Source organism: Trichechus manatus, unplaced genomic scaffold (assembly GCF_000243295.1).
Source record: "Trichechus manatus latirostris isolate Lorelei unplaced genomic scaffold, TriManLat1.0 scaffold00057, whole genome shotgun sequence".
In the NCBI taxonomy this organism is placed as follows: Eukaryota; Metazoa; Chordata; class Mammalia; order Sirenia; family Trichechidae; genus Trichechus; species Trichechus manatus.
The window spans coordinates 11,436,988-11,463,938 of NW_004443993.1; the positions used below are offsets into that span (position 1 = coordinate 11,436,988).

General features: G+C 52.6%; 1 protein-coding gene across 1 annotated transcript; it reads right to left on the reverse strand.

Moving 5' to 3' along the window:
* Positions 1–300: 300 nt before the first annotated feature.
* On the reverse strand, positions 301–26,951 carry TJP3 (tight junction protein 3). Its single transcript, XM_004378469.1, has 21 exons — positions 26,934–26,951; positions 22,423–22,479; positions 22,217–22,320; positions 21,192–21,294; positions 20,584–20,935; positions 19,004–19,107; positions 16,645–16,804; positions 16,226–16,334; positions 15,186–15,259; positions 13,399–13,465; positions 13,036–13,192; positions 12,521–12,629; positions 11,865–12,102; positions 10,930–11,141; positions 4,560–4,655; positions 4,209–4,279; positions 3,562–3,772; positions 3,386–3,486; positions 2,337–2,600; positions 803–849; positions 301–403 (listed from the first exon to the last, which is right to left on the reverse strand). The coding sequence occupies exons 1-21, from the start codon at positions 26,949–26,951 to the stop codon at positions 301–303; spliced, it is 2,757 nt and encodes a 918-aa protein (XP_004378526.1).

Below are 26,951 nucleotides of genomic sequence, written 5' to 3' on the forward strand. Positions count from 1 at the left end.
CAGGATTCTCAGCCCACGATTGTTTCCTATGTAAAAAATTAAAAGTTTACCCACTGAGCAAAGTCTCGGACTGGGATCAGTGGGGCTGAGCAAGGAAAGACGAGGCTGGACCCTCTGGCTCCCTTGTCCTCCGTCCTGCTCCCTTGTCGTTCTTGAAAGCCACTAGAAGCCAGTGTTGTGAAAATACTTCGTTTATTAAGACCAGGTTGAGGGAGGTGGATTCTAGGTTCTGTATAGGAAAACTGGGTCCCAGCTCCCAGGAGGAAGAGGGAGGACGGGCCAGCCAGCAGCCTGGAGGCCTCACAGGTCTGTGGCCGGGCCCCAGTCATAACCGTCTTCGTCAGAGGATTCCATGTCTCGGGCTCGTGTAAACTTTTTCTTCAGGGCCTCCCGCTCGTATGTTCTGAGAATTGGGAAATGGAGTAGAGGCTACTTCAGGGAGAAGGTGTGAGACTTAGGTACCATTAACTGAGGCGGACTCTGTGCCGGGCACAGTGGGTGTGGGCAGAGATGAGTAAGACTGGGTGGGCATTCAGGGGCAGGACCTTGTTGGCGAACTGCTATGCACCCTTCAAAACCCCAGCTCCAATGTCCTCTCCTTCAGAAAGCCTTCCCAATCCTCCCAGGAAGAGGATTCCTACTCACTTGGCTCTGACCACACAGGGCTGAGAATGGCTCTGTCTGGTCCTCACCCCCTAGGCTAGGTGCACCGGGAAGGTATAACGTAGATCTAGGTCTCTTTACCCCACAATGTCTGGGGAAATGGGTTGAGGGGCCCCAGTCTGGAGTAGCTGGCTCTTACCGCATGCTGTCCTGTCGCCACTGACCCTTGGAGTGCCAGCTGTCCACCTTTGGGGAGAGGGAGTCGGGGTTAACACTTCCCCCCAGAGCACGATAGATGGAGATGAACCACCACCCCCATTCTCCCTCCCCCACCTTTGCCCGGATAGTGCTACCCAGACTTCTGCCCCCCTCCTCCAAGTCTCCAGCTCGTCCCGAATTTTAAATGAGGAGACTAAGGTTGGGATGAGAGATGGCCTCGCCTCGGGTCTCCTGGCCTGTCACCAAAGGGAGGATTGGGTTTCTTATCTGGAAAAGTCCTCGGGACACTGTTGTAACGAATTCATGACTGAGTTCCTGTATAAAGTGCTTAGAGCAGCACCTGCTCCATAAGGAGGCGGATGGTTGAGCAGGTCGGGCACTGCATAGCCCCAAGGACAGAAGTGCATAGATTTGTATATTTATGACATTTTCCTAGGGCGAGTAGGAAAGGTCTGGAGGAAGGGGCAGCCTCTAATTCACAGAGGGGCTCGGGGCTGGGGCACCCTGCATGTTGCCATTAGCTGCTGCTGAGTCAGCCCCCAACTCATGGTGACCCCATGCACAACGAGGTCAGACCATCATGATTCATAGCGTTTTCACCGGCTGATTTTCAGAGGCAGATTGCCAGGCTTTTCTTCCTAGTCTTAGTCTAGCTCAGTTGAAACCTGCTCTGCATCACAGCAACACACAAGCCTCCGCGAACAGATGGGTGGTGGCTGCACATGAGGTGCATTGGCCGGGAATTGAACCCAGGTCTCCCACATGGAAGGCGAGAATTTGAACCACCACTGCCATGACCCCACATAGAACCTATAAACAGTTGCTGTTCAGTCAACTCCAACTCATGGCGATCCCATGTGTGTCAGAGTAGAGCTGTGCTCCACTGGGTTTTCAATGGCTGATTTTTGCAAGTAGATTGCCACGCCTCTCTTTGGCACCTCTGGTTAGACTCAAACCTCCAACCCTTCAGTTAGCAGCTGAATGCATTAACAGCTTGCGCCACCCAGGAACTCCACCCCACATTTTAAAAAAAAAAAAAAATAAGTTGCCATCGAGTCGATTCCAACTCGTAGCGACCCTATAGGATGGAGTAGAACTGCCCTATGGGTTTTCCAAGGAGTGGCTGGTGGATTCGAACTGCTAACCTTTTGATTTAACAGCCGAGCTCTTAACCACTGTGCCACCAGGGCCTGCCCCCTCCTCCTCCCGCATATACTAAGTGCTAAATAAACATTCATTATTGTTGAACACCCAACGGCTATGGGCCAGGACCTGGGCTAGGCACACTGAGTTCTCCCAGCCGCCCTGTGACGTCAAGACTGTTTAAACACTCCCTGGAGGTTGCTCAGTGACTGGCTCCAACGCCCAGGTCTGAGCCCCGGGATCGTCACCTGATTAGAGAAGCTTGTGTCCCTCAACATCCCGCAGAACACAGGTTCCCTGTGCGTGTCCTCTGCCCTCTATGGTGTCCCACCCCAAGACCCTTGGCGGGATGCCCCCCCAGGCCCGGTCACCTGGATCCCCCGGTGGGCCACGGATCTTCCATGATCCTGAGGGTTCTGGGGCTCATCTGCCAGCACGGGCTCTGAGGACCGAGCCAGTGCCCGTGCCGGGGGCTCCTCGTCCACATCTGTGCAGGGCCCGCCCTCGCCATCCGTGTAACCCTCCCCGTCCGTCTCGTAGTCACTGTTGGCCCGGCTGTCGCAGCTGAGGTCAGCTGAGCTGTCGGCCAGGGCGCGGAGTGGGAGATCCAGGTTGTCGTCCGAGGAACTGTCCAGCTGTGGGGTGGGAGGGGCGGCGTGGATGCTGAGGCCGGCTGTGGCTGAGCTGAGACCCCTGCCCCAGAACAAGGCCCATCCCTGGTCCCAGACCCAACGCTTGCTCTGTGACATCAGCCTTCGAACTGTCCCAAATCAGGCAAAGGCACCTGGCCCTCAACCCCAAGGTGGGGCTTGACCTTGACCCCAGGTTAAGTCTGACCACTGACCCTCGACTCAAGACTAGGTCCCAAACCTGAGCTGAGCCCCCTAAACCTTGACCCCAGGCCAAACCCAGGCAAGACTAACTATGCAGTTCAAGCCCCTGACCCTGACCCTGGAGCCCAGCCCTGAAACAGAGCAGAGATGGGTGGGGAAGAATCAGAGTGATATGCAGAGACAAAGGGTCTAAGGTCAGAGTGGACCCCAGAGCCCTTCGCATCCACAGTGCAGCGTGCTGGGAGAAGGAGTTAGTGACATCTCAGTCTAAGTCCCCCAGTCCAGGCAGACTCCTGCCCTTTAACCCATGGTTGACTCAACCTTTGACCCCAAGCTGGCCCTTGATGCAAGGCTGAGCCCCCAGCTCTGAGCTGATCCTCAACCCTTGACCCTAGCCACCAAAGAAGACCCCAAACTGAGTTCCCCCAATGCCACCTCCCCCCAGGTACTAGGCTAAGACCGTAAGCCCCAGTTAAACCTTGACCCTGGCCATGCCCCTGACCCCGACCAAGCCCTAACTCCAGATGGAGGCCCCAAGCCCTGGCTGAACCCGGCCTGAGCCCTGCACCCCGGCCCAGGCCACATACCTGATCCTCAGCCGTCCAGATGGGCCGCGTCTGCTGCTCACAAATGATGGCCTTGAGTTCCTGGTACCAGGCGTCGCTCGTGCCATGCAGAGGGATGGTGGCTGTGGGGAGGGGACATCAGCACGGCCAGGACCCTACTCCCTGCCTGCCCCAGGACCCCCAGCTCCTCATCCTACCTGTGAAAATGTGGCTACTGTGTTTCTGCAGTTTCTGGGCCTGTGCGTAGAGGCGGCGGGAGCTGCGGCGGGAGGCGGGGGCCAGCCACTGCCGGAGCGCTTTGAGGGTCGACCGGCTCTCAGGGGCACAAAAGACCACAATGGGGTAGTACTGCACGTAGTTGAGGCGCTCAACTGCCGAGGGTGTCACGTCCAGGAGCGCGTGCTTGTCCTAGGCCAGACCCGGTGGCAGAGAGAGAGGAAGAGATAGAAAGTGATGGTGAGGCAATAGGATAGAAATAGAGCAGAGATGGATGGGGAAGAATCTGAGAGAAAGAGATGGAGAGACGAAGAGTCTGAGGTCAGAGTGGACCCTGGCCTTTCACATCCACAGGCTTGTATATTGGGAGAAGAGGTGGTGATGGTCCAGACTATGGCATCCTGGCACCAGAGCCCCAGTTTGAGTCTCTACACCTCTACCCAAGGCTTTCTGCTGTGTGAGTCTGGGCAGGCAGGCTCTGTCCCTCTTGGACCCCTCACATCACAAAGCCTCCAAGAGGGAGATCTATGGGAAATCATGCTTCCAGGACATGGGTGGGGACGGGTCGGCTGCTTGGGCCTCTGTTTCCCCATCCATGAAATGAGACCCATGGCAGGGTCCCATTTACCTTCTCTGCAATCACACGCACGGTGTCCAGTTTGATAATCTTGGAGGGGGTGTCAGTCCTCAACATGCTCTCTGTAAGGAGGAAGGGTGACCAGCAGCTTCAGCCCCTCAAACACATATCTACCCGCCCCTCCCCTGCTCAGGAACCCACTATGGCTCCCCATTGCCCTTCAAAGAAATCCTAACAGCCGCAGATTGACTGGTGTTGTCTGGCCCAGGCATTGGCATGAGGGCTGGTGGCTCCCATGCTTCATGTCTTCTATCCTTATTCTAATTCTTTTCACCCAAGTAGTATCATTGGTTGCCGCTTCATCAAGCTGCCTCCGCCCCAGGGGCTGACCCGGTTTCTCACCTGCGATTTCAAACTGGTCAGGCATCTCGGCAGTCAGCTTCTGCATAGCAATGTCTGCCACAGGTCCCAAGATCACCACCGGGCGCTTGAAGCTGGCTGAGAGGCAGAGAGCTAACAATAATCAGGGTCCATGTGCAGCAAAGACTGCTAATGTTTTGACAACCACTTCTCCACTTCCTCTGTAGTAATATATTTTGCCAGTCCCGTAGCTGCTCAGCTAAAGACTACATCTCCCAGCACCCCTTGCACCTAGCTGTGGTCAAGTGACTAAGTTCTGGCCAATGGGATGCAAGCAGAATACAATTCAGGATTGTGTCCTTCCAGGGAAGGTGCAGCCCTCCCGGCCTTCTTTCTCCTTCCCCCTGACTGGAATGTGGACATGGGTGAACCATCTTGGGCCACACACACAAGGCAAAAAAAACAAGATGGAAGGAGCACAGCCTCCACAAAAACTATGTCCACAAAACTATGAAGCACCAGGTCAGTGTACTGTTTACACTGGAACTCTTTCTTGAAAACAAAAAAACTTTTTTTGTTTATGCTGCTGTTATTTCGGGTTTCTGTGAAAGCAATTGAACCTACCTAACTAAGGTCGCTATGAATCAGAATTGACTCGATGTCAGTGGGTTTGGTTTTTTTTTTTTAACTCTGGTCAGCAAACTACTACAGCCACGTGGGCCAAATCCAGCCCACTGTCTGTTTTTGTAAATAAAGTTTTATTGGCACACAGCCATGTCCCTTTGTTTACATATTGTCTATGGTTGCTTTGTGGCAGAGTTGAGTAGTTGTGACAGACTGGCTAGCAAAACCTAAAATAGTTACTGTTTGGCCCTTTATAGGAAAAATTTGCCAACCCCTGGACTAACTGATAAACCACTTTACTGTTGAAGAAATAGGTGGGGAGGGCATCAAGGCAGAAGGAAGTGAGTATTGTAAGGGTAGATATACATAGAAAAAATAGATATATATCACTTTTCCTGGTACAAAAAAGGAGACTCTCCCCTTCCCTGGTACAAAAAAGGAGACTCTCCCCTTCCCTTTTATTTTAAAATATTTAAACAACTTGTAATTGTAAACTCTTTCTCAGACTCTTTTAAAATGTATATAAATCCTTTTAGAAGGCTAAACAAGCTTTTTACCAGTTTTACAACCTAGAAATCTTTCCTCCAGGGGCTCATCTGCCAGCACGGGCTCTGAGGACCGAGCCAGTGCCCATGCCGGGGGCTCCTCGTCCACATCTGTGCAGGGCCCGCCCTCGCCGTCCCTTTGAAATGTTATCATCAAGAAAGACAGCACCTCGTTCTCCCAGCTTCTTCTCGGAGGCCAAGAGCCTAACATCTAAGGCGCCTGACTCCAAGTTACAAAACTATCTCCTGTCTTGAAGATATAAAACGTTCACTTTTCCTTTTAGATTAAGGCAATCAAAACACACAAGTGACGACCCGAATTACTAGATAAATTTAAGATACATTATAATGTGAAAATGTCGAGTCGCGTCGACTCACGGCGACCCCATGTGTGCAGAGTAGATCTGTTCCATAGGGCTTTCAAGGCTGTGACCTTTCCGAAGCAGATTGCCAGGCCTATCTTCTGAGGCACCTCTGGGTGAGTTCGAACCACCAACCTTTCAGCTAGTAGTCGAATACTTAAGTGTTTGCACCACATTAAATCTTCTTACTTAAAGTTTAATTATTGCTTATCTTAAAACATTTATCAACTGAAATCAACTCAGTTACATTTCCTGTTAATCAGTTGCCATCAGGTTGATTCCAACTCATAGCGACCCTATAGGACAGAGTAAACTGCCCCATAGGGTTTCTAAGGCTGTAATATTTACGGAAGCCAACTGCCACATCTTTCTCCCTTGGAGCTGCTGGTGGTTTGAACTGCTGACCTTTCAGTTAGCAGCTGAGCGCTTAACCACTGTGCCACCAAGGCTCCTTGAGTTACATCTACTTGACTACAGAAAAGGACCAGATTCCTTTCTGTCTTCACAATCTCTTTAGCAGATTGCCTTTGATGTATCACATTCTAGCTCAATACTTATTCAATCAAAAAGCTTTTTGCATTCTCTCCTACCTTTGCAGAAAGGTTTTCTGGGTTAAAAACAAATTTTGTTTTTAATTATATTTTCTCAACAGTAGCCTGAGGGCAGTGGTGGCTCTGTGGTAGAATCCTCCCTTTCCATGCAGGAGACCCAGGTTCAATTCCCAGCCAGCGCACCTCAGGCGCAGCCACTGCCATCTGTCCGTGGAGGCTTACATGTTGCTGTGATGCTAAACAGGTTTCAGCAGAGCCTGCAGACTAAGACAGACTAGAAAGAAAGGCCTGGCAATTCTGAAAATCGGCCAGTGAAAACCCTATAGGTCGTATCAGTCGGATCCCACTGTGTCAGATCTCCACGAGGAAGTCAACACCCACAACAGCCCAGCCCCTGCTGGGTACTCTGGCCCTCTCCTTTCACTCTTTCCTTCCAGGCCTTTCTCCCTCTCTTCAAACTAGATACACTCAGAGTCCTACCCTTTCATTGGCTAGGGGTAGAAAGTAAATGCCATGGCCTTTTTTGTTTTTGAAGTCTTTTTCAGCTGGGCATTGAGGCAGCAGCAGGAAGAACAGCATTCTAGGGCTTCTGGGATGCCAACCCATTCCCTTCTGGGGAATTTGCTATCCCACCCCTTCTGTGGATTGTTTTTTTAAGGCTTTGGCACCTGGTTTTTAATCCCCCTCCCCTGAGGCTGTTGTCAAGAGCTTAATCTCTTTCCTTCCTGGAAACTGGATAAGGTTGCTTTTTTTCCTCCCAGCCTCTCAGGTAGGGAAAGGACCTACCTGCTTGGTTTTGCATGCACACATTTTCAGTTTTAATTGTGGTAAATGCACACAAAGTAAAATTTACCATCTTAGCCATTTAAAGTGTACGATTCAATAGAGTTCAGTACCTTCATGTTGTGTAACCATCACCACCATCTGGTTCCAGAACATTCTCATCACCCCCAAAGGAAACACCATACCCATCCGCAGTCACTTCCCCCACTCCAAACCAAAACCAAACCCTTTGCCGGTGAGTCACTTCCAACTTTTAGTGACCCCAATCCCTAGGCAACCACTAATCTACTTCTTGTCTCTATGGATTTACTTATTCTGGATATTTCATGTAATTGGGATCATACATTTGTCCTTTTGTGTCTGGCTTACTTCTTTCAGAGCCCTGGTGGCGCAGTGGTTAAGAGCTCGGCTGCTAACCAAAAGGTCAGCTGTTCAAATCCACCAGCTGCTCCTTGGAAACTCTATGGGGCAGTTCTACTCTGTCCTATAGGGTCACTATGAGTCAGAATCGACTCGACGGCAACGGGTTTTCTTTTACTCAGCACGATGTTTTCAAGGTTCACCCACGCCATAGCATGTATCAGAACTTCATTTCTTTCTTTTTCCCCCTTATCTTTTCTTATTTCACTGTGGATATCAGCACTAGAACCGTAATGCAACCCAAACACGTAATTATAAATTTTCTGCGTTGTGGTGGTTGTCAGTTGCCACGGGGTCAGCTCTGACTCAGGGCGGCCTTATGTATAACAGAACAAAACATTGCCCAGTCCTGTGCCATCTTCATGATTGTTGATAGAACTTCATTCCTTCTTAGGACCAAATAATAGTCCATTGTATGGATGGACCACATTGCGTGTATCCGTTCATCTGGTGATGGACACTTGGGTTGTTTCCACCTTTTGGCGATTGTGAATAGTGCTGTCGTGAAGATTTGTGGACAGATTTTTGTTTGGAGCCCTGTTTTCAGTGGGCATGTATTTTTAAGGGTATCTGCTTCACCTCAAGCTAACAATCTAGAAAGAGGGGCACCCCCTGAACATATAACCCAGTCTCATTATTCTGTCCAGCACTGCAGCTACTGGCCATGTGTGGCTGTTGAGCACTGAAACGTGGCAGGTCCCAACTCATATGCACTCTAAGTATGAGATACACACTGATCTCCAAGACTTAGCTCAACCCGAAGAACGTGAAATGCCACTGATTGTCCATTGGAATAATGTTTCCATCATAGTGTGTTGAATAAGAGAGATGACTGAAATTAACTTCAACTGCTTCGTTTTCCCTTTTGAAGATTATATATGTGGTTCACATTATACTTCTATTGGAAATAAGAATTAATTTTAAGGAAGGAACCCCTTTTCTATCTCTCTCTGCCCCCTAAGATAAACAAAAGTGCCTATTTTTGGTGGAAGAAGAGAGGTAAGGAGTGCGGCTTTTGGAGGGTGGACATGTGGGTATTCTGCAGCATCCCTAGGTTGAAGGGAAGTCCCTGGCTGGTGCAAATGGTGAACGTGTTTGCTGCTAATCGAAAGGTTAGAGGTTCGAGTCCATCCAGAGGCACCTCGGAAGCAAGGACTGGTGATCTACTTCCAAAAATCAGTCACTGAAAACCCTATGGATCCCTGCAGCAGATTTCCCAATAGCCAAAAGGTGGAAACAATCAAAATGGCCATCAACAGATGACTGGATAAACACAATGTGGTCCATCCATCCAATGGAATACTACGACTCAGTCATAAAGAGAAACCCACGTTACAATGTGGGTGAACCTTGAAACCATCAGGCTGAGACAGGTCAGTCAGTCACAAAAGGACAAATAGTGTGTGATCTCACTTATAGGAAATAAGCAAGTATATAGAAAGCAAAGATTATTAGTGGTTACCGGGGTGGAGTAAGGGGGAAAGGGGGTGTCACTGCTTAGGGGACACTGTTGTTATGTTAATGGTGGTGGAATCATTTGGAAAAGGAGGGTGAGAATGGTTGCCCAACATGAAGAATGGAATCAATGTCACTGAATTGTATACGTGGAAATTATTGAATTGGCAAATGTTTTGTTGTGTATATTTTCACTGAAAGAAAGAAAAGAGAACTATAGAGCAGTTCTACTCTGACACACATGGGTCAGAATTGAATCCACAGCAACTGTTTTTTATTTTGTTTTTGAGGTTGTTACTGGGCGGATAATCTCTTCCTAGTCAATGCATTTATTCATTCAACAAGTATTTATTATGCACTGTCATGGATTGAATTGTGTCCCCAAAAAATATGTGTATCAATTTGGCTAGACCATGATGCCCAGTATTGTGTGGTTGTCCACCATTTTGTCATCTGACATGATTTTCCTATGTTTTGTAAGTCCTATCTCTATAATGTTGATGAAAAGGGATTAGTGGCAGTTATGTTAATGAGGCAGGACTCAATCTACAAGATTGGATTGTGTCTTGAGCCAATCTCTTTTAAGATATAAAAGAGAGAAGTGAGCAGAGAGACAGGGGGACCTCATACCACCAAGAAAACAACGCAGGGAGCAGAGTGTGACCTTTGGACTTGAGGTTCCTGCGCTGAGAAGCCCCTAGATCAGGGGAAGACTGATGACAAGGACCTTCCTCTAGAGCCGACAGAAAGAAGAAGACTTCCCCTTGAGCTGGTGCCCTGAATTCGGACTTCTAGCCTTCTAGACTGTGAGAGAATAAATTTCTCTTTGTTAAACCATCCACATGTGGGATTTCTGTTAGAGCAGCAATAGGTGACTAAGACATGCACCTACTATCTGTAGGAGATCGGCCCTAGAGGGAACACTGGTAGCGCAGTGGTTAAGAGCTTGGCTGCTAACCAAAAAGTAGGCAGTTTGAATCCAGTAGCTGCTTCTTGGAAATCCTATGGGGCAGTTCTACGCTGTCCTACAGGGTTGCTATGATTTGCCATCAACTCGACGGCAGTGGGTTTGCTTTTGGAGCCCTGGTAGTGCAGTGGTTAAGCACTCGGCTGCTAACCAAAAGGTTGGCAGTTCAAGCCCACCATCCGCTCCGTGGGAGAAAGATGTGTTCGTCTGCTTCCGTAAAGATTACAGCCTTGGAGACCCTATGGGGCATTTCTACTCTGTTCTATAGGGGCACTATGAGCGGGAATTGATTCAACGAAATGGATTTTTTTTTGTTCCACCCACCCCGTCTGTCAGTTCGTCGTACTGCGGTAGCTTGCACGTCGCTATGATGTTGGAAGCTATGCCACCAGTATTTCACATACCACCAAGGTTACCCACGATGGACAGGTTTCAATGGAGTTTCCAGACTAAGACAGACTAAGAAGAAAGGCCTGGCAATCTACTTCCAAAAAACAAGCCATTGAAAACCCTATGGAGCACAGTTCCACCCTGACACACATAAGGTCACCATGAGTCAGAGTTGCCTTGACAGAAACAGGTAGTAACAGCTCGGTCACAGAGGGGATGTGGGGACTGTGGCTTGTAAAGGTCTGACATGGGTGAGCGTGTGGCCTAGGACTTCCTGTCTAAGGCCTCCCTGCACCCACCTGCCCCAGGCCCCACCTTCTCGCAGCACCACGCGCTCGTAGGGTGGATAGTGGCCCTGTTTGGTCAGAGCTGACAGGTCCTCGCGGCTCTGGTGGGTGGTCCTCTTGGCTCCCCGACGAAGGCCCCGCAGCCGCCAGAACTCGGCACGCGCGTTGGAGTTGGCCAAGGAGCCGGGCCCAGCTCCCACGGCCCTCTGGGCAGCCTCCAGACTGGCCAGCTGCTCTGCCCTGGGCAGAAGGGAAGAGGGTATTGGACGCTGTGGTCCACACCATGATGGCCCCCAAAAAACGCCCACACCCTAATTGCTGGAGCCTTCCCTGACAGAGAGTGTGCAGAAGTGATTGAGTGAAGTATTTGGAGATAGGAGACGATCCTGCATTACTGGCTGGCCCAACAGGATTACCGTCATGGTGACCCCATGTGACACAGAGTGGAACTGGGCTCCATAGGGTTTCCTTGGCTGCCGTCTTTACAGAAGCAGATCCCTGGCTAGCACAAATGGTTTGCACACAACTACTGTGTTTCGTTCTGTTGTACATAGGGTCGCGATGAGTTGGAACCAACTCAAAGGCACTTAACAAGAACTGACCTACAGGTTGGCAGTTTCAACCTACCCAGAGGTGCCTCGGAAGAAAGGCCTGGCTATCTGCTTCTGAAAGGTCACAACCTAGAAACCCTATGGAGCACAGGTCTACTCTGTACACATGGGGTTGCTGGGAGTCAGAACCGACTCAGCAGCAACTAACAGCAACAAGGCTGCGGTAACGCATCATAGCAGCCATCAGAGACTCATACAAGCATGGACCGTACGCCACCCTGGGCCCTCTACGTGCCTGCCCCGCCCCGACTGAACCCTGTTGACGTTGCTAAGTACTGACACTGTGCCCATTCCCACTGGGAAACTGACGCTTTGAGTCGGGAGCCCCTGGCAGGGGTGAGGTGGTGCCCACCTGCTCTGGTTGGGAATGACCCCCCGCTCCTGTTCCCGGAGGTCCCGACCCATGCGGGCCGCCAGCCAGTGGCCCCTGCGGGTGTGGCTCTGCCCGGGGCCCGGGTACAGTGTATCGACCACGTGGAAGACGTCGCCGCGTGTGAAGCCCAGGCCAGACGGGGGGCTGGGCTCCATCTCAAAGTGTGTGCGGATGTAAAAGGAGTCGCCCACACGGGACTGCACCATCTTCCGGAAGACTGCGGGAGACAGAGAGGCCACGTCCGCCACTGCTGCTGCCTGGGTCCAGGTCCTCCCCGGGGAGTGGGTTGGCCCGGGCCCCCCCACCTCAGGGACACGCTGGGGCCCGAGAGCGGGGGGACGAGAGGATTGGAAGGTGCAGAGGCCCAGTGGGGCACACACTCCAGTGCTCACCACTGGGCCACACAGGCGGGGATTTTCCAGCTTGGACATGCCAAGCGTGCACGCACACAATACATGTACACATGGGCACACACGTACACATGCGTACACATGCATACATGCACACGCGCACACACATACATGCACGCGTGTACACATGCATACATGCACACTTGGGCACATACACACACACTTGGGCACATACATGTGCCCGTGTACACATGGACACACACACGCTCACACAAACACACTCACTGTCCTGCTTCCGCTGCGTCACCAGCTCCACCTCCTCGCCTGGGGGCAGCCCCAGCAGAAACTGTACAGCCTCCTCCCGCGTCAGGTTCTGGAAGGACGTATCATTCGCCTGCCAGGAAGGAGGTGTAGGGATGGGACGGGGCATCCCCAGCTGTGTCCCAGACCTTCCTCGGGACAAAGCCCATCCCCAGCTGGTTCCCAGAGTCTCAGAGGTTGGGGACAACCTTGCACCTGTGGCATTGCCTTGTGGCAGCATGACGCCGTGACACAGGCGGCCGCCAGCATCCAAGTCATGACCTGGACAACAGGGTCGTGACCCACACAACAGAGTCAGGACCCAGACAAGGTCATGACCCAGACAACAAGGTCATGATACAGACAACAAGGTCATGACCCAGTTGATGAGCTCGTGACTCAGTAAGGTCATGACCCAGGCCGTGAAGGACTGAAATGACCGTGGGGTGAGGACACAGAGATACACACACATATAGCAGACACGGGCACTCCCGGGTCACCTGCAGGATCTGGTCCCCCTCCTGGATGCCCTGCCCGTCAGCCGGGCTGCCCGCCTGCACCCCCGACACAAAGATGCCCACGTCGTTGCCCCCGGCCAGCCGCAGCCCAAGGCTAGCACCCTTGGTGAAGTGGACCACTCGCACATCAGGGCTGTACCTGTGACAGGAGGGGTGTGGGTCAGACGGACGGGCCAAGGGGGGCATGCTGGGTGTCCCCAGGAGAGCCCATCCCCCCGGGCCTCAGTTTCCCAATCAGCCCCATGTGGTGGTCCCATTAAACACACTGGTGCAGGAAGACAGGATGCCACCAGATTGGGGAAGAAGCCAGGAAGTGGGCATCTCGGGTGTTTGGGGGGCACATACCCATGATCCTCCATGCTCTGGTCACTGGGCACCCGATAGATGTCATAGCTGCTTTCCGGGGGGGAGTCTGGAAGGGAAAAGCCCATTTTGTTCCCAAGCAACTGGCCCAGCTGAGCCTCCAAGCATTTGCTTTATGGGGTGACTGGTGGTTAACTTATATGTCCATTTATCTTGGCTCTGGTGCCCAGCTGTGTGGTCAAATACTGGTCTAGACATTGCTGTGAAGGTATTTACATGTGATTAACATAGAAATCAGTTGACCTTAAGTAAAGCAGACCACCCTCCACAATGTGAGTGGGCCTGATCCAATCAGTTGAAGGCCTTAAGAGCAAAGACAGGTTTCCAGAAGAAAGAAAGAATTCCGGCTCAAGACTGTAACAAAGAAATTCCGCCAGTTTCCAACCTGTCACCGGACCTATGGATTTTGGACTTACCAGCCCCCACAATTGCATAAGCCAATCCCTTAAAATAAATCTGTGTGTGTGTGAATATACATTGGTTCTAATTTTTTATTTATATATATATATATATATACACATATTGTTGGGTGCCATCAAGTTGATTCTGACACAGAGTAACTGTCATGGATTGAATTGTGTCCCCCAAAAACATGTGTATCAAGTTGGCTAGGCCATGATTCCCAGTATTGTGTGGTTGTCCACCATTTTGTCATCTGACATGATTTTCCTACGTGTTGTAAATCCTATCTCTATGATGTTGATGGGATGGGATTAGCAGCAGTTATGTTAATGAGGCAGGACTCAAGCTACAAGATTGGATTGTGTCTTGAGCCAATCTCTTGTGAGATATAAAAGAGAGAAGCAAGCAGAGAGACATGGGGACCTCATAACACCAAGAAAGTAATGCTGGGAGCAAAGCGCGTCCTTTGGACCCGAGGTTCCTGTGCTGAGAAGCTCCTAGACCAGGGATTAATGACAAGCTCCTTCCCCCAGAACGGACAGAGAGAGAAAGCCTTCCCCTGGAACTGACACCCTGAATTTGGGCTTGTAGCTCACTAGACTGTGAGAGAATAAACTTCTGTTTGTTAAAGCCATTCACTTGCGGTATTTCTGTTAGAGCAGCACTACATAATTAAGATAGCGACCCTGTAGGACAGAGTAGAACTGCCCACAGGGTTTTCTAGGCTGTAATCTTTATGGGAGCAGATCACCAGGTCTTTCTCCCAGAGAGCCACTGGATGGGTTTGAACCTCCAACCTTTTGGTTAGCAGCTGAGCACTTAACCATTGCACCACCAGGGCTCCATATATATATATATATATATATTCATCTTATTGGTTCTGTATCTATCTTATTGGTTGTGTGTGTGTATATATATTTTATTGGTTCTGTGTATATATGTATATATCTTATTGGTTCTGTATCTATCCATCTATCCCGTTGGTTCTGCGTGTATATATATATGTTGTTGTTAGTTGCCTTTGGGTCGATTCAAACTCATGGCGACCCTGTGGGTGCAGAGTAGAACTGCTCTGTAGGGTTTTCAAGGCTAACATTTCAGAAGCAGATTGCCAGGCCTTTCTTCTGAGGTGCCTCTGGGCAGAGTCAAACCACCAACATTTCAGCTGGTAGCTTCTGTTTGTCTGGAGAACCCTATCTAAGACAGTGTCCCGCCCCATGGTGAGCTGTCACCCAGACCTGCTCCTTCTGGGGGACTCTCATCTCAGGCTCATACCAACCTCGTCCCCCCGACCTCACTCAGACTTGGTGGATAGGATCAGAAAAATCAGGGGAGGTGTGCTGAGAGACATCGCCCCCCACACACACCTGCCCATCCCTCACCTGGTTCTGAGACGGATCTGGAGTCCACCGACCGCTCCTGCTGAAGCTGGGACCTCTCCCTGGAGGGAAACCAACTCAGGTGAAGAAATCATGTGAGGTAATACATGCTGCCTGCTATTGCAAGCTGAGAGGTTTTGGAATTGTTTGTTACATAGCCATAGCTAGCTGATACAACCCCCTACATCACAAGGTATTGAAGGCTTAAAGGAGGGGCCCGTTATCCAATCCCCAAGAGTTGGGCATTTACGTTAGGGCCAATTTTCCCCTTGTGTAAGCCTCACTATGATGAGCAAACACCCCCTGAGCTAAATCCCTGTACACATCCACATCCTCCACCCCCTCCGAGATGAATTCCACAAAGGGCCTCGCTGAGTCCAAGGGCAGACATATTCTGAAGGCTTCTGGGATGTGTTGTAAAAGGTTGCCCCTTTTGCTTTGTTGTAGTTGGGTGCCATCAAGTTGATTCCGACTCATATCCACCCCATATTACAGAGTAGAACAGCCCCATATGGTTTCCTAGGCTGAAATCTTTACGGAAGCAGATCGCCAGGCCTTTCTTTCAAGGCTCCTGTTAGTAGGTTTGAACCACCAATCCTTCATTAGCAGCCCAGCGCTTAACCATTTACGCCACCCAGGGAATCCATAGCAAGCGTGTTGTTGCTGTTGGGTGCTGTTGAGTCAATTTTGACCCACAGCGACCCCAGGTGACAGAGTAGAATTGCCCCATTGGGTTTCCTAGGCTGTAATCTTTATGGTAGCAGATTTCCAGGCCTTTCTCCCAGGGAGTCACTGGGTGGGTTCGAACCACCAACCTTTCGGTTAGCAGTCAAGCACTTTAAGTAGATCCGTATCTGGTTCTCCCAGCAACCAAGAACCCAGAGCCACATATTAGGAGGTGAGGAGGAATATGTGTGGACAGGGGAAGGAGGCCTCTTCCAGGAAGGCCATCAGGACTGCACCCCTGAAGTGACCCTCAAGGCCTCTGTTCCCACCCTCCCTGACTACTCAGCGACAGGGGTACATACACAGGGGAGGCGGTCCGGCTGGTATCGGCGCTCTGCTGCGCATGCTGGGGTGGTGGAGGGATGTGGGAGGGCGGCGCCTGAGACAGTTCTGAGCCCAGGTCTGAGATATCTGTGGGGGAGAAGGCATCATTGGCCACAGTTGTGCAGTTAAACTGGACCCATTTTACAGAGGGGAACATCAAAGCCCATCTAAGCAAACAGGCCTGGACCAAAGTTGGCGACTCGGCTTTGGGAAGCTCCAGCCCTGATTCGCTGTGCGGCCTTGGCAAGTTCCTATCCCTCTCTGAGCCCCGGGGGACAAAAAGACCTATTTCTCTAAGGGCCAGGCTCGCTGATTCCTGCTTGGCCTTCCCTGGCTTTCCCCGCCTTCCCTGGCCCCCTTTCAACCCCCTTTTGGGAACTGCCTTCTGGTCCCTCACCCTCCAGAAGGGAGCTGTCACTGTCGCTGACCGCGGGCGGGATGTTCACCAGAAACTGTCCGCGGTCCCTGAGCACTAGCAGGGTGAGCTTCCCTTCTGACTTCTCAATCAGCCGTCGCGTGTCACTCAGCGATAGATTCTCGCTGGACACCCCGTTGATCTGAAGAGACCAGGATGGAAGAGAAGAAGCAAGTTAAAGAGAGATGGGGACACTAGAAACAGATAACTTGGTGAGTGGGGAGACTAGAAACACACAATCCCCAAGGGCCACTGAGAACAGATACTTCCCAGGGAAAATGCTAAGGAGCCTGGTGACGCAATGGTTAAGTACTGGGCTGCTAACCAGAGCTTCAAACTGGTTCATTCAGGTTCAAACCCCTGCTGAGAATTTGCATTTCTAACAAGTTCCAAGGTGATGTTAAAGCTGCTGGTTGGGGACTAGTTCTCAAAATTTATTATACATAAAGATCACCTGGGTGAGCGGCCCTCAAAGATATAACTGGTCTCTTCCTGTCTGGAGCAAAGGAGAGTGAAGAAAACCAAAGACTCAAGGAAACAATTAGTCCAAAGGACAAATGGACCACAGGAACCACAGCCTCCACCACCCTGAGACCAGAAGAACTAGATGGTGCCCGGCTACCACTACCGACCGCTCTGGCCGGGTCGTGGACAGAGTGGGAGAGAAACGTAGATCAAAACTCAAACGCATAAAGAAGACCAGACTTGCTGGTCTGATAGAGACTGGGAACCCCCAAGACTATGGCCTTAGACACCCTTGAAACTTTGAACTGAAATCCCTCCTGGAGATTACATTATAGCCATACAATAGACAAGCCTATAAAATGAACAGTAACAGCAGTGAGGAAGGCACACCTCAGAACAATCAACTATAGGAGCCCTCAAGGGCAGCAGCTGCCCGAAGCAAAGTTCAGAGGGACAGTAGGGGCAGGAAAGCTGGGCGAATGGATACGGGGAACCCAGGGAGGAAGTGGGGAGAGTGCTGACACAGTCAGGGGTTTGCAACCAATGTCACAGAATAAGCTTTGTATAAATTGTTGAATGGGAAACTAATTTGCTCTGTAAACTTTCACCCAAACTACAATAAAATATTCAAAAACATATTTAAACACATTTTAAATACCTATTTTAAACATTAAAAAAAAAAATCACCTGGGGATCTTGCGAGAATGTATAGATTCAGATTCAGTACATCTGGGGCGGAAATGCAAATTCTCAGCAGGGATTTGAACGAGAATGAACCGGTTTCAAGCCCTGCTGCTAACTGAAAGGTTGGCGGTTGAAACCCACCCACTGGCTCTGCAGGAGAAAAGACCTGGTGATCTACTCCCATAAAGATTTCAGCCTAGAAAACCCTATGGGGCAGTTCTACTCTGTCACATGGGGTCGCTAGGAGTCGGAATTGACTTGACAGCACCCAACGACAACAAAAAAAATGTTAGAAAGGGATTTCTGCAATGAGAAGAGACAACGCTAAGAAACAACCCTCCCTGAGAATTCTAGAAACAGACAATTTTCTAAGAAGGGGTGGAGGGCACTGGGGAAAATTTAGAAACAGGTTGATTTTTTCCTCTTCCTAGAAGGGGAATATCTCAGGAGACACTGGGAACGGATCTGAGGGTGATATTAGAAACCACACTGATTAGAGGGTGGTGGTATTTAAAGACACTGACCCAGACAGTCGCCAGGAGGTACTAGAAACAGACATTAGGGGGTGGCTTAGAAACAGACAATTCCTGGGACGGGCTGACTGTGGAAGGTCGGTGCTTAGTGGATCTCCACTCACAGCAGGAATCCACTTCTAACATTTTCCCTAGGGAGTGTCTGTTTTCGGTAACCCCTGGGAATAGTGTGTTTCTAGTCCACCCACCAAACTATCTGTTTCCAGTGCCTGCTCCACGGCCGCCCAAAGCCACCAGAAACAGGCAATCCTCAGGGTCACTGGAAACAGAGAACTCTGAAGACACAATCGAGGCAATCAACCGGAAATGGTTTGGAAATCAAACATCAGGAATCACTGGAAATTGACATTCAGGGGTGTAGTCTGGAAAGGGGCCCTATGAAAGGGCAGCCCCTGAAAGCCTGGTCTCAGGCCGCAAGCATCAGAGCTACCTCAGGTGGGCCCAGGAATCAGCACTGCAGCCAGCTCACCAAGCTTGAGGGCACTAGAAACAGACCATCCCACGGGGATACTAGAAACCACCATCTCCAGCCTTTGGAAACAGGCAATACAGAAGCAGACGGCTCAGGGCCACTTCTGCTGACTTGCTGTGTGACTTGGTGGCACCGCCCCCTCTGGCCTTGGTCTCCCCGCCCTCCGGACAGGCCAGCTCACACTCACCTGTAGGATAAGGTCTCCCTCCTGCAGCCCGCGGTTCCGGGCAGCCAGGCCCGAATCTGTGATGTGCTTGATGAAGATCTGACTGCCCAGTTTGACCCCAAACTCTGTGGAGGGAGGAGGGGAACTGAGGCAGGGCCCGGGGTCTAGGCTGCTGACACCCTGCCAGGCCTCCCAGAGCTCAGCCTCCTCACCTGCCCTTGATCCACTGCCAGGATAACCTCCCCATCTCAAGATCTTAGCTTAATTCCACCCATTAAGGCATTTGAGAAGGAGCCCTGGTAACGCAATGGTTAAGCACTCAGCTGCTAACCAAAAGGTCAGCAGTTCAAACCCACCAGCAGCTTTAGAAAAGACCTGGGGACCTGCTCCCCAAAATATTACTGCCTAGGAAACCATGGTCATTATGGGTTGGAATTGACTTGACAGCAAACAACCTCAACGCCCAACACAACATCGACTCGACGGCAAGCGACCTCAACATCCAACACGGCATCGGCTCGACGGCAAGCGACCACGACGCCCAACACGGCATCGGCTCGACGGCAAGCGACCACGACGCCCAACACGGCATCGGCTCGACGGCAAGCGACCACAACAACCAACCACCACCAAACACCACCACCTGCTACTACCACCCAACCACCACCCAACCACCACCCAACCACCACCCAACCACCACCCAACCACCACCACCCAACCACCACCCACCACCCAACACCACCACCCAACACCACCACCCACCAACAGCCAACCACCACCACCCACTTCCACCCAACCACCACCTACCACTCAACCACCACTACCCACCACCAACCACCAGCAACCAATCATCACCCAACACCACTACCACCAACCACCACCACCACCCAACCACCACCAACCACCACCACCTACCACCACCCAACCACCAGCAAGAGCCAAGCACCGATAACCATCACCATCCAACCACCACCACCCACCACCACCAACAGCCAACCACCAACAATCATCACCACCCAACCACCTGGTACCACCCACCACCTACCACACAACCACCACCCACCACCAACCACCCACCACTCAACACCACTACCCGCCACCACCACCACCAACCAACAACAACCACCCACCACCCACCACCACTACCCACCACCACCACCACCAACCAACAGCCAACCACCAATTATCACCACCCAATGACCACCACCCACCACCACCCAACTACCACCTACCACTCAACCACTACCACCTACCAACAACTACCAACAACCAACCACCACCCACCACCACTACCTACCACCACCACTACCACCCAACAACCACCAGCAACCAACCACCACCAACCACCACCCAATCATGACCAACCACTACCCACCATCACCAACATCCTTCTGGCTATGTAAGGTACCAAATCCACAGGTCCCAGAATTGGGATGCGGACAACTTTGGGGACCATTACTCTGCTGACCACACACAATAAAAGTCTGGATGTCAGGACAGTGGGATTGTCCCTTTATGGGGACGCCAGGCCCCACTGCCACCACATCTACCGCAACCATGGCCGACCATGGCCAACCTTGGCCGGGAACAGCTGCACTCACCTTCACTCTCCCTCTGCCGCACCAGCACCGACTTCACGGGCCTCATCAGCACATCCTGCCGCGGGAGCCGCTTGAAGCCTGACACCAGGGCCAGCCCGTTGGCCTCAGAGCCGCCACCTGGGCTCCTGCGCCCATGGCTGCCAGCCCGGCTCCGGCGGCCAGCCCTCGGCCGGCGGGAGCGCTCACCCCAGGAGCGGCCGGAGCCACTGGATGAGTCGCCCTCATAGCCCCGGCCGTGATCAGCATCCTCGAGCTGCCGAGGCCCATCCTCCTCGTCTGAGTCCTGGTGCCCTGGGCTAGAGGGGCCAGCCTTTGTGGCGGGCAGCTGGATTTTCCGGGACCGCTTCACCGTCTGTCAGGGGAGGCAGAGAGGAAGGGCAGTTCCAGGCAGGGAGCCAGGGAGGCTCTGCCCCATCCACAGGTGGCTCTGGAGGACCCCGGCCCCTCTCTGGGCCTCAACGTCCAAGCTATAAAATGGGAACAAGATTCTATTGGCTCTCTAAAGCACAAGCAGGGGGATCAGGGTTAGGGCTCAACCTGAATCAGACACTGCCCGTGCCCCAGGGCCTTTGCACGGGCTCTTCCCTCCCACCTAGAGGCTTACTCACAATGTTGGCCAACTTGCTGCAAGTCTTGAGTATCTGGATAGCGAAGGCAGAGGTGACACTTTCCATGGAGACCCCATTCACCATCACAATGTGGTCCCCTATCCTGAGAGAGGAAGGTTGGGTCTGATGGAGGAGGCTTCACAAGGGAGCCCCTCTCACCAGGCCATCCCTGGGGGTCCCTGGAACCTCCAGGTCTACAAGGCCAGCTTCTAATTCACTGCTGTCCCCGGGCTCCTGAAGACATTTAAACCTCTGGGCCTCAGTCTCCTTATCTGTAAGGCAAGGCCAGTCATAAAAACAAAACAGAAGAGTTGCTATTGAGTCAACTCCAACTCATGGCAATCCCATGTGTGTCAGAATAGAACTGGGCTCCATAAGGTTTTCAGTGGCTGATTTTTCAGAAGTAGATCACCAGGCCTTTCTTCCAAGGCACCTCTGGGTGGACTTGAACCTCCAACCTTTCAGTTAGCAGCTAAGTGCATTCACCATTTGGACCAACCAGGAAATAACAGAACAGAAGCTTTGATTACAACTGGTCCCTTTGAGTCCCCTCACATTTTTCTCCCAAGTCCCCATTCCTGCTTTTCCTCCCCTCTCTATCTATCTCTGCTTCATTGTCTCTGTCTTTGAACCTGGCCCTGGGTTCTGAGCTGGACTCATTCATATCACCCGGCAGCCCCTCAGGTCCTGGAACCATTTTTAATCAACATAACTCCCAGGAGCCTCCCACCCCCAAGGGCTCAGAACACTGGTCTCCTCCCCTCCCCCTCCTGGCAGAAAGAAGTTTCCAGGACTTCCTGTCCCAAGTGGGTCCTAGGGCCAGTGTGACCCCAGTAACTGTTCTGAGCGACCAGGAAGTGCCGCGGGGAGAGTGAGGGCCGAGTCACTGGCTCTGTCCTGCTGCCAACTCCAAGCCCTGTGTTGACAGAGCTGGAAGGTGCCAGGCACACTCCAAGCTCCCAAGCTCTGGCCCTTCTCCTGGCACGCCGTCCCCGAGCTGGAACCCCAACTCTCTTGGTACTCACTGTAGCCTGCCCTCAGCCGGCCCCCCGGGCAATACATCGGACACAACCACGGACCCGCTGGACCGGTCTCCAGAGATGGCAACACCAAAGCCCCGGCGAGGGTCCTAAGGTGGAATGAGTCACAGGAAGAGCTTGGCTTTGCTACCCCAGCACAGAGTCTGCCATCCCCCAGGCACCACCCCCACCCCAGGAGAGGGAGGCCTCACCTTGCTGAGTGTGGCCGTGTGCTGCTCCCAAATTGTCAGCTCCTCCATGTCCGTCACCTGGTTGGAGGGGGACAGGGAAAGTGGGGTGAGGCCATGGCAGGCCCATAAGAGCATTCGGGGGGCCTCGCCCCGGGTGGGGAGCCTGGCTCGGATACTCCTGTGGTCTGCGCCTGTGGGCGGGTTGCTGCCTCTCTCTAGACCTCAGGTTTTTCATCTGCAAAATGGGTCTAAGTCAGTGGTTATCAAAAGAGGCGATGTGGCCCTCAGGAGACACTTGGCGTTGTCTGGGGACATTTATGGTTGCCACAACTGGTTGGATGCTGCTGGTGTCAAGTGGGTAGAGGCCAGGGATGCTGCTCAACACCCTGCAGTACACAGGACGGCCCCAGCCCAGAGAATGATCCAGCCTGAAACAACAATGGTGCTAAGGGCGAGAGACCCTGCATTGATTATTTGGAGAAAAAGTTGAGTTAGGTCCTAGATCACACTGTTGTTTTTGTTAGCGACCGTCGAGTCCATTCCCACTCCCGGTGACCCCATGCGTGCAGAGTATAACTGTGCTCCATAGGGTTTTCAAGGCTGTGATCTTTTGGAAGCAGATCACCAGGGCTTTCTTCCGAGGCACCTCTCGGTGAACTTGAACTTGTGACCATTTGACCTCTGTAGATTTTATAATCTGTTCACTGGCCGTTGCCCCCTATAGAATATCAGCTTGGGAGGGCCAGGATTTTCGTCTCATGGTGACCCCATGCACAATAGAAGGAAACACGGCGGGTCCTGTGCCATACCCATGGTCGGTTGCCGATAGGATGTGGATCGGATCGATGTGATCCATAGGGTTTTCATGGGCTGATTTTCGGGAGTCAATTGCCAGGCCTTTCTTCCTAGTCAGTCTGGAAGCTCTGCTGAAACCTGTTCAGCATCATACAACACGCAAGTCCCACTGACAGAGGGGTGGTGGCTGGGCATGAGGTGTATTATTGGCTGGGAAATGAACCACGTCTCCAGCATGGAAGTTAGGAATTCTGCCATTGAACAACCATTGCCCCCGTATCGTCATGTTACAGATGTGGAAACTGAGGCGGAGAGCTGAAGACACTTGCCAAGGTAACAGAGCCGGTGGAGGGTGGAGCTAGGGGCAGAGCCCGCGGCTACACTTGGATTCTGTTATTTTCGTGCCTCCGGTATAGCTGAATGTGGAACCCTGGTGGCGTAGCGGTTAAGAGTTATGGCTGCTGACCAGAAGGGTCGGCAGTTCAAATCCACCAGCTGCTCGTTGGAAACCCTATGGGGCAGTTCTACTCTGTCCTATAGGGTCGCTATGAGTCGGAATCAACTGGACGGCAACGGGTTTGTTTGTTGTGGGATAGATGAGCGCACCAGGCTCTGGGAGGCTCAGGTGCACGGCCAAGGGCCCGCAGCCCTGAGACGCTGGGAGAAGCGGCACCTGCCGCGCGGATCCCAGGCCCCGCCCCTTCCTTCGGCGGGTCTGCGCAAGCCCGGCTCCCTGGGGGGTCTCGTAGAAGTGACCGCCCCTCCCTAGCCTGTTCCCCAGCTGGGCACAGCGCGGTGGCCCGTTCCCCCCGCCGCAGCGCCCGCGTGGGAGCGCTCCAGTGCCTTTTCTTAGAGACTCCCGGATCTCCCAGGAGAGCAGCATTCCTGACTCGGTGGGGAGCGGAAGGGGGGCGGAGGAGAGAGAAACAATGCCGGGGGCGGGGCCCCACAGGGCTTCGGAGCCCGGCCAGTTAGCAGGGAGCCGGGCGGCCGCTCAGAACCAACGCTCAGATCCTGTCTGTGCCCCTTGCTGTGATGGCAGCTCTCTCGCAGCCTCAGTTTCCCCATCTGTAAAATGGGCACCGCCCGCCCTGCTTTTCAGGGCTATGGTGCGCGAAAGGGGCATGGAATCCACGCTTGGAAAGCTGACTGAGGCGCCTGGAGATGGCAGCTATTGTTGGAAGTAATAATAATGATTGTTCTTTGCAGGTTGCTGCGTGCCGACGAGTCGATTCCGACTCATAGCGACCCTATGGCACAGAGTATAACTGCGCTATAGGGTTCCCTAGGCTGTAATCTTTACGGAAGTAGATTGCCACATCTTTCTCCCGTGGAGCCGCTGGTGGGTTGGAACCGCCGACGTTTGGGTTAAGCAGCTGAGCGCTTAACCGTTGCGCCACCAGGGCTCCTTATTCCCGCCTTACAAAATAGGAAATCCAGGTTTAGTAACTTGCCTGAGGTCATACAGCGCAGGAGTGAACGCGAATTAGCCACCAGCCCACAGCTAGCTGCCTTTGGCTTTTTTTTTCTCTTCTTCTGAGCTTTTTTTTCAAAACAATTTTTTTTTACTTGCTTTGATTTTATATTGGTGTCATTCAATGGCCTTCCCGGAGTTTTGACTGCCTGGCCTATGGTGAGAAACAGCCAGTAGGGATCCTCGGCCCCTGGCAGGGTGGTGAGGGCGGCCCAGGCTTGCCCCAGCTCGTGTGGTCCATCTCCATGGATACCGGAGGCTTTGCCTAAAACCCTCCTGGGCTTCCAACGCCCCAGGGATCAAGCTTAACCCCGCAGCCCACCTTAGCTGAGCCTGCCTCTGAACCTTGGCGCTGGTTGTTCCCTCTGGGTGGGACATCCTTCCAGGGATTTCTACAGGGCTGGCCCCCAGCAGCTGAGGTCTTGGCTCAGATGCCACCTCCTCAGGAAGCCCTCCTTGACTACCAGACTAACCAATCTCCCCTGACACCCATCACTTCCCTGTTTTATTGATTTATTTTCATAGCATCTAAAACCTTCTCGAAGTATCCTGTATCATCAGCAGTTTTTAGGGGTTTCTGGCCTTTTCTCTTAGGTTGTGAAGGCAGGGCCGTGTGTCTGGGCACTCAAGGCCCTGGTGATGGGCCACCAGCATCTTCTGGGCCCTCCATCCAGTGCTCCTTTTCAGTACACCAAGTGCAAACTCCTATTCATCCTTCACAGCCCTAGCACCATGGTCCTTCCTCCAATATACACACACCCTGCACTCCTCCCTCTGGCCCAACCCTGATTACTGGGGCCTGGGATGTCCGAATCCATCCCTGACTTCCCTATATACCCACCCAATCTGGGGGTCCTGGTGGGAAGAAGTGGGGGACCTGAGGCCCCAGCATTGTCCCCCACAGGGCCAGGCAAAAGGGGGGAAGTTTCAGGAATGGGTGAATGGTGGAATGAAAGGCCGACTTGGCCACCAACCCAGCCAGGTGTGTCCTGAGTTCCCAGCCCCCCTCAGCCCCGCCTTCTTCCAGGTGCGCTCTGACGGGGCGGGCCTGGCCCTTGGTCCCCGCCACCTGCCACGCGAGGAGTACAAACACCTAACAAGAGACTCGCCCAGAGGAGACAGCGGTACCAAGTCCCACAGGGCCGGAGACATGTGGCTCCCAGGCGGCGGTGGTCCTCTCACCCCCTCCCCGCCCCCAGCTCCCGGATCACTGACCGGGGAGGGGAGGGGATAGCAAAGACAGGAGTTGGGGAGGGGATTCTGGGAGCTGTTTGTTCCCCGTGGCCTGGAAAGTGGCGGCTGAGACTAGAACAGCCTGGCCCTAGAGCCTCGGGCAGTGTGGCCCGGGGCTAGCACGTCCCCTCTGAGGCCTCAGGCTACCCTTCCGGGGCCCACTGGAGATCCAGCAACATGAATGTTATAAAGAGCCGATTCGACTTCCATTCCTGGAGGGTGAAGCCCCTCCAAACAGAGCCACGCTCTGTACACAGTAGGCACCCAATAAATGGTGGTTCTTTCTCCCGCAGCCTCACAGCATTCACCAGAATCATCGCAGCCCACCAATAAAGCCACTGCCCGCCGTGTCACCATTAGTGCTCCAATTTAACCAGGCCGAATACCCCTGGGAGGGGGCACTGCACGTCTTTTTTTAAGCACCAACTGTGTGCCAGGCTCTTAAAACACATTTTTTCTCTTGGAATCCTCCCCAATGCTCTCCTTTAAAATGAGGACCACCCAGTTTGCAGATGAGGTTGAGACTGAGGCCCCGAGGCACTGGTTCAAAGTTACAGCCCATTTAGCAGAAAAGTCGAGATTTGAACCCAAAGGAACCAGAGGTAGATCTGGGGCAGAGGAAGCCCCGGGGAGCAGCTTTTGGGGGCTGTTGTTGGGTGCCGTCCAGTCGATTCCGACTCATAGCGACCCCGTGTTAGAGTAGAACTGCCCCATAAGGCTTCCTAGGCTGTATTCCTTACTGGAGCAGATCGCCAGGTCTTTCTCCCGCGGAGCTGCTGGGCGGGTTGGAACCGCCAACCTTCCCATCCGAGTGCTTAACTGTTGTGCCTCCAGGGCTCCTATTAGGGGGCTAGGGGTGGCGAACTCGTCTAGCTGTGTAGCCCGGGCTAGCAACCATGCCCACCTGCACCTCAGTTTTCCCATGTGTTACATAGGTAGAGAGTGGGTAGGGTCCCAGCCCCCGTCTCTGTCCCCACCCCAACCCAACCCAATTCCCTCCCCTTCCACTGGGGGGGGGGGTGCTACTCGCCTGGAATCTCACGGCCAT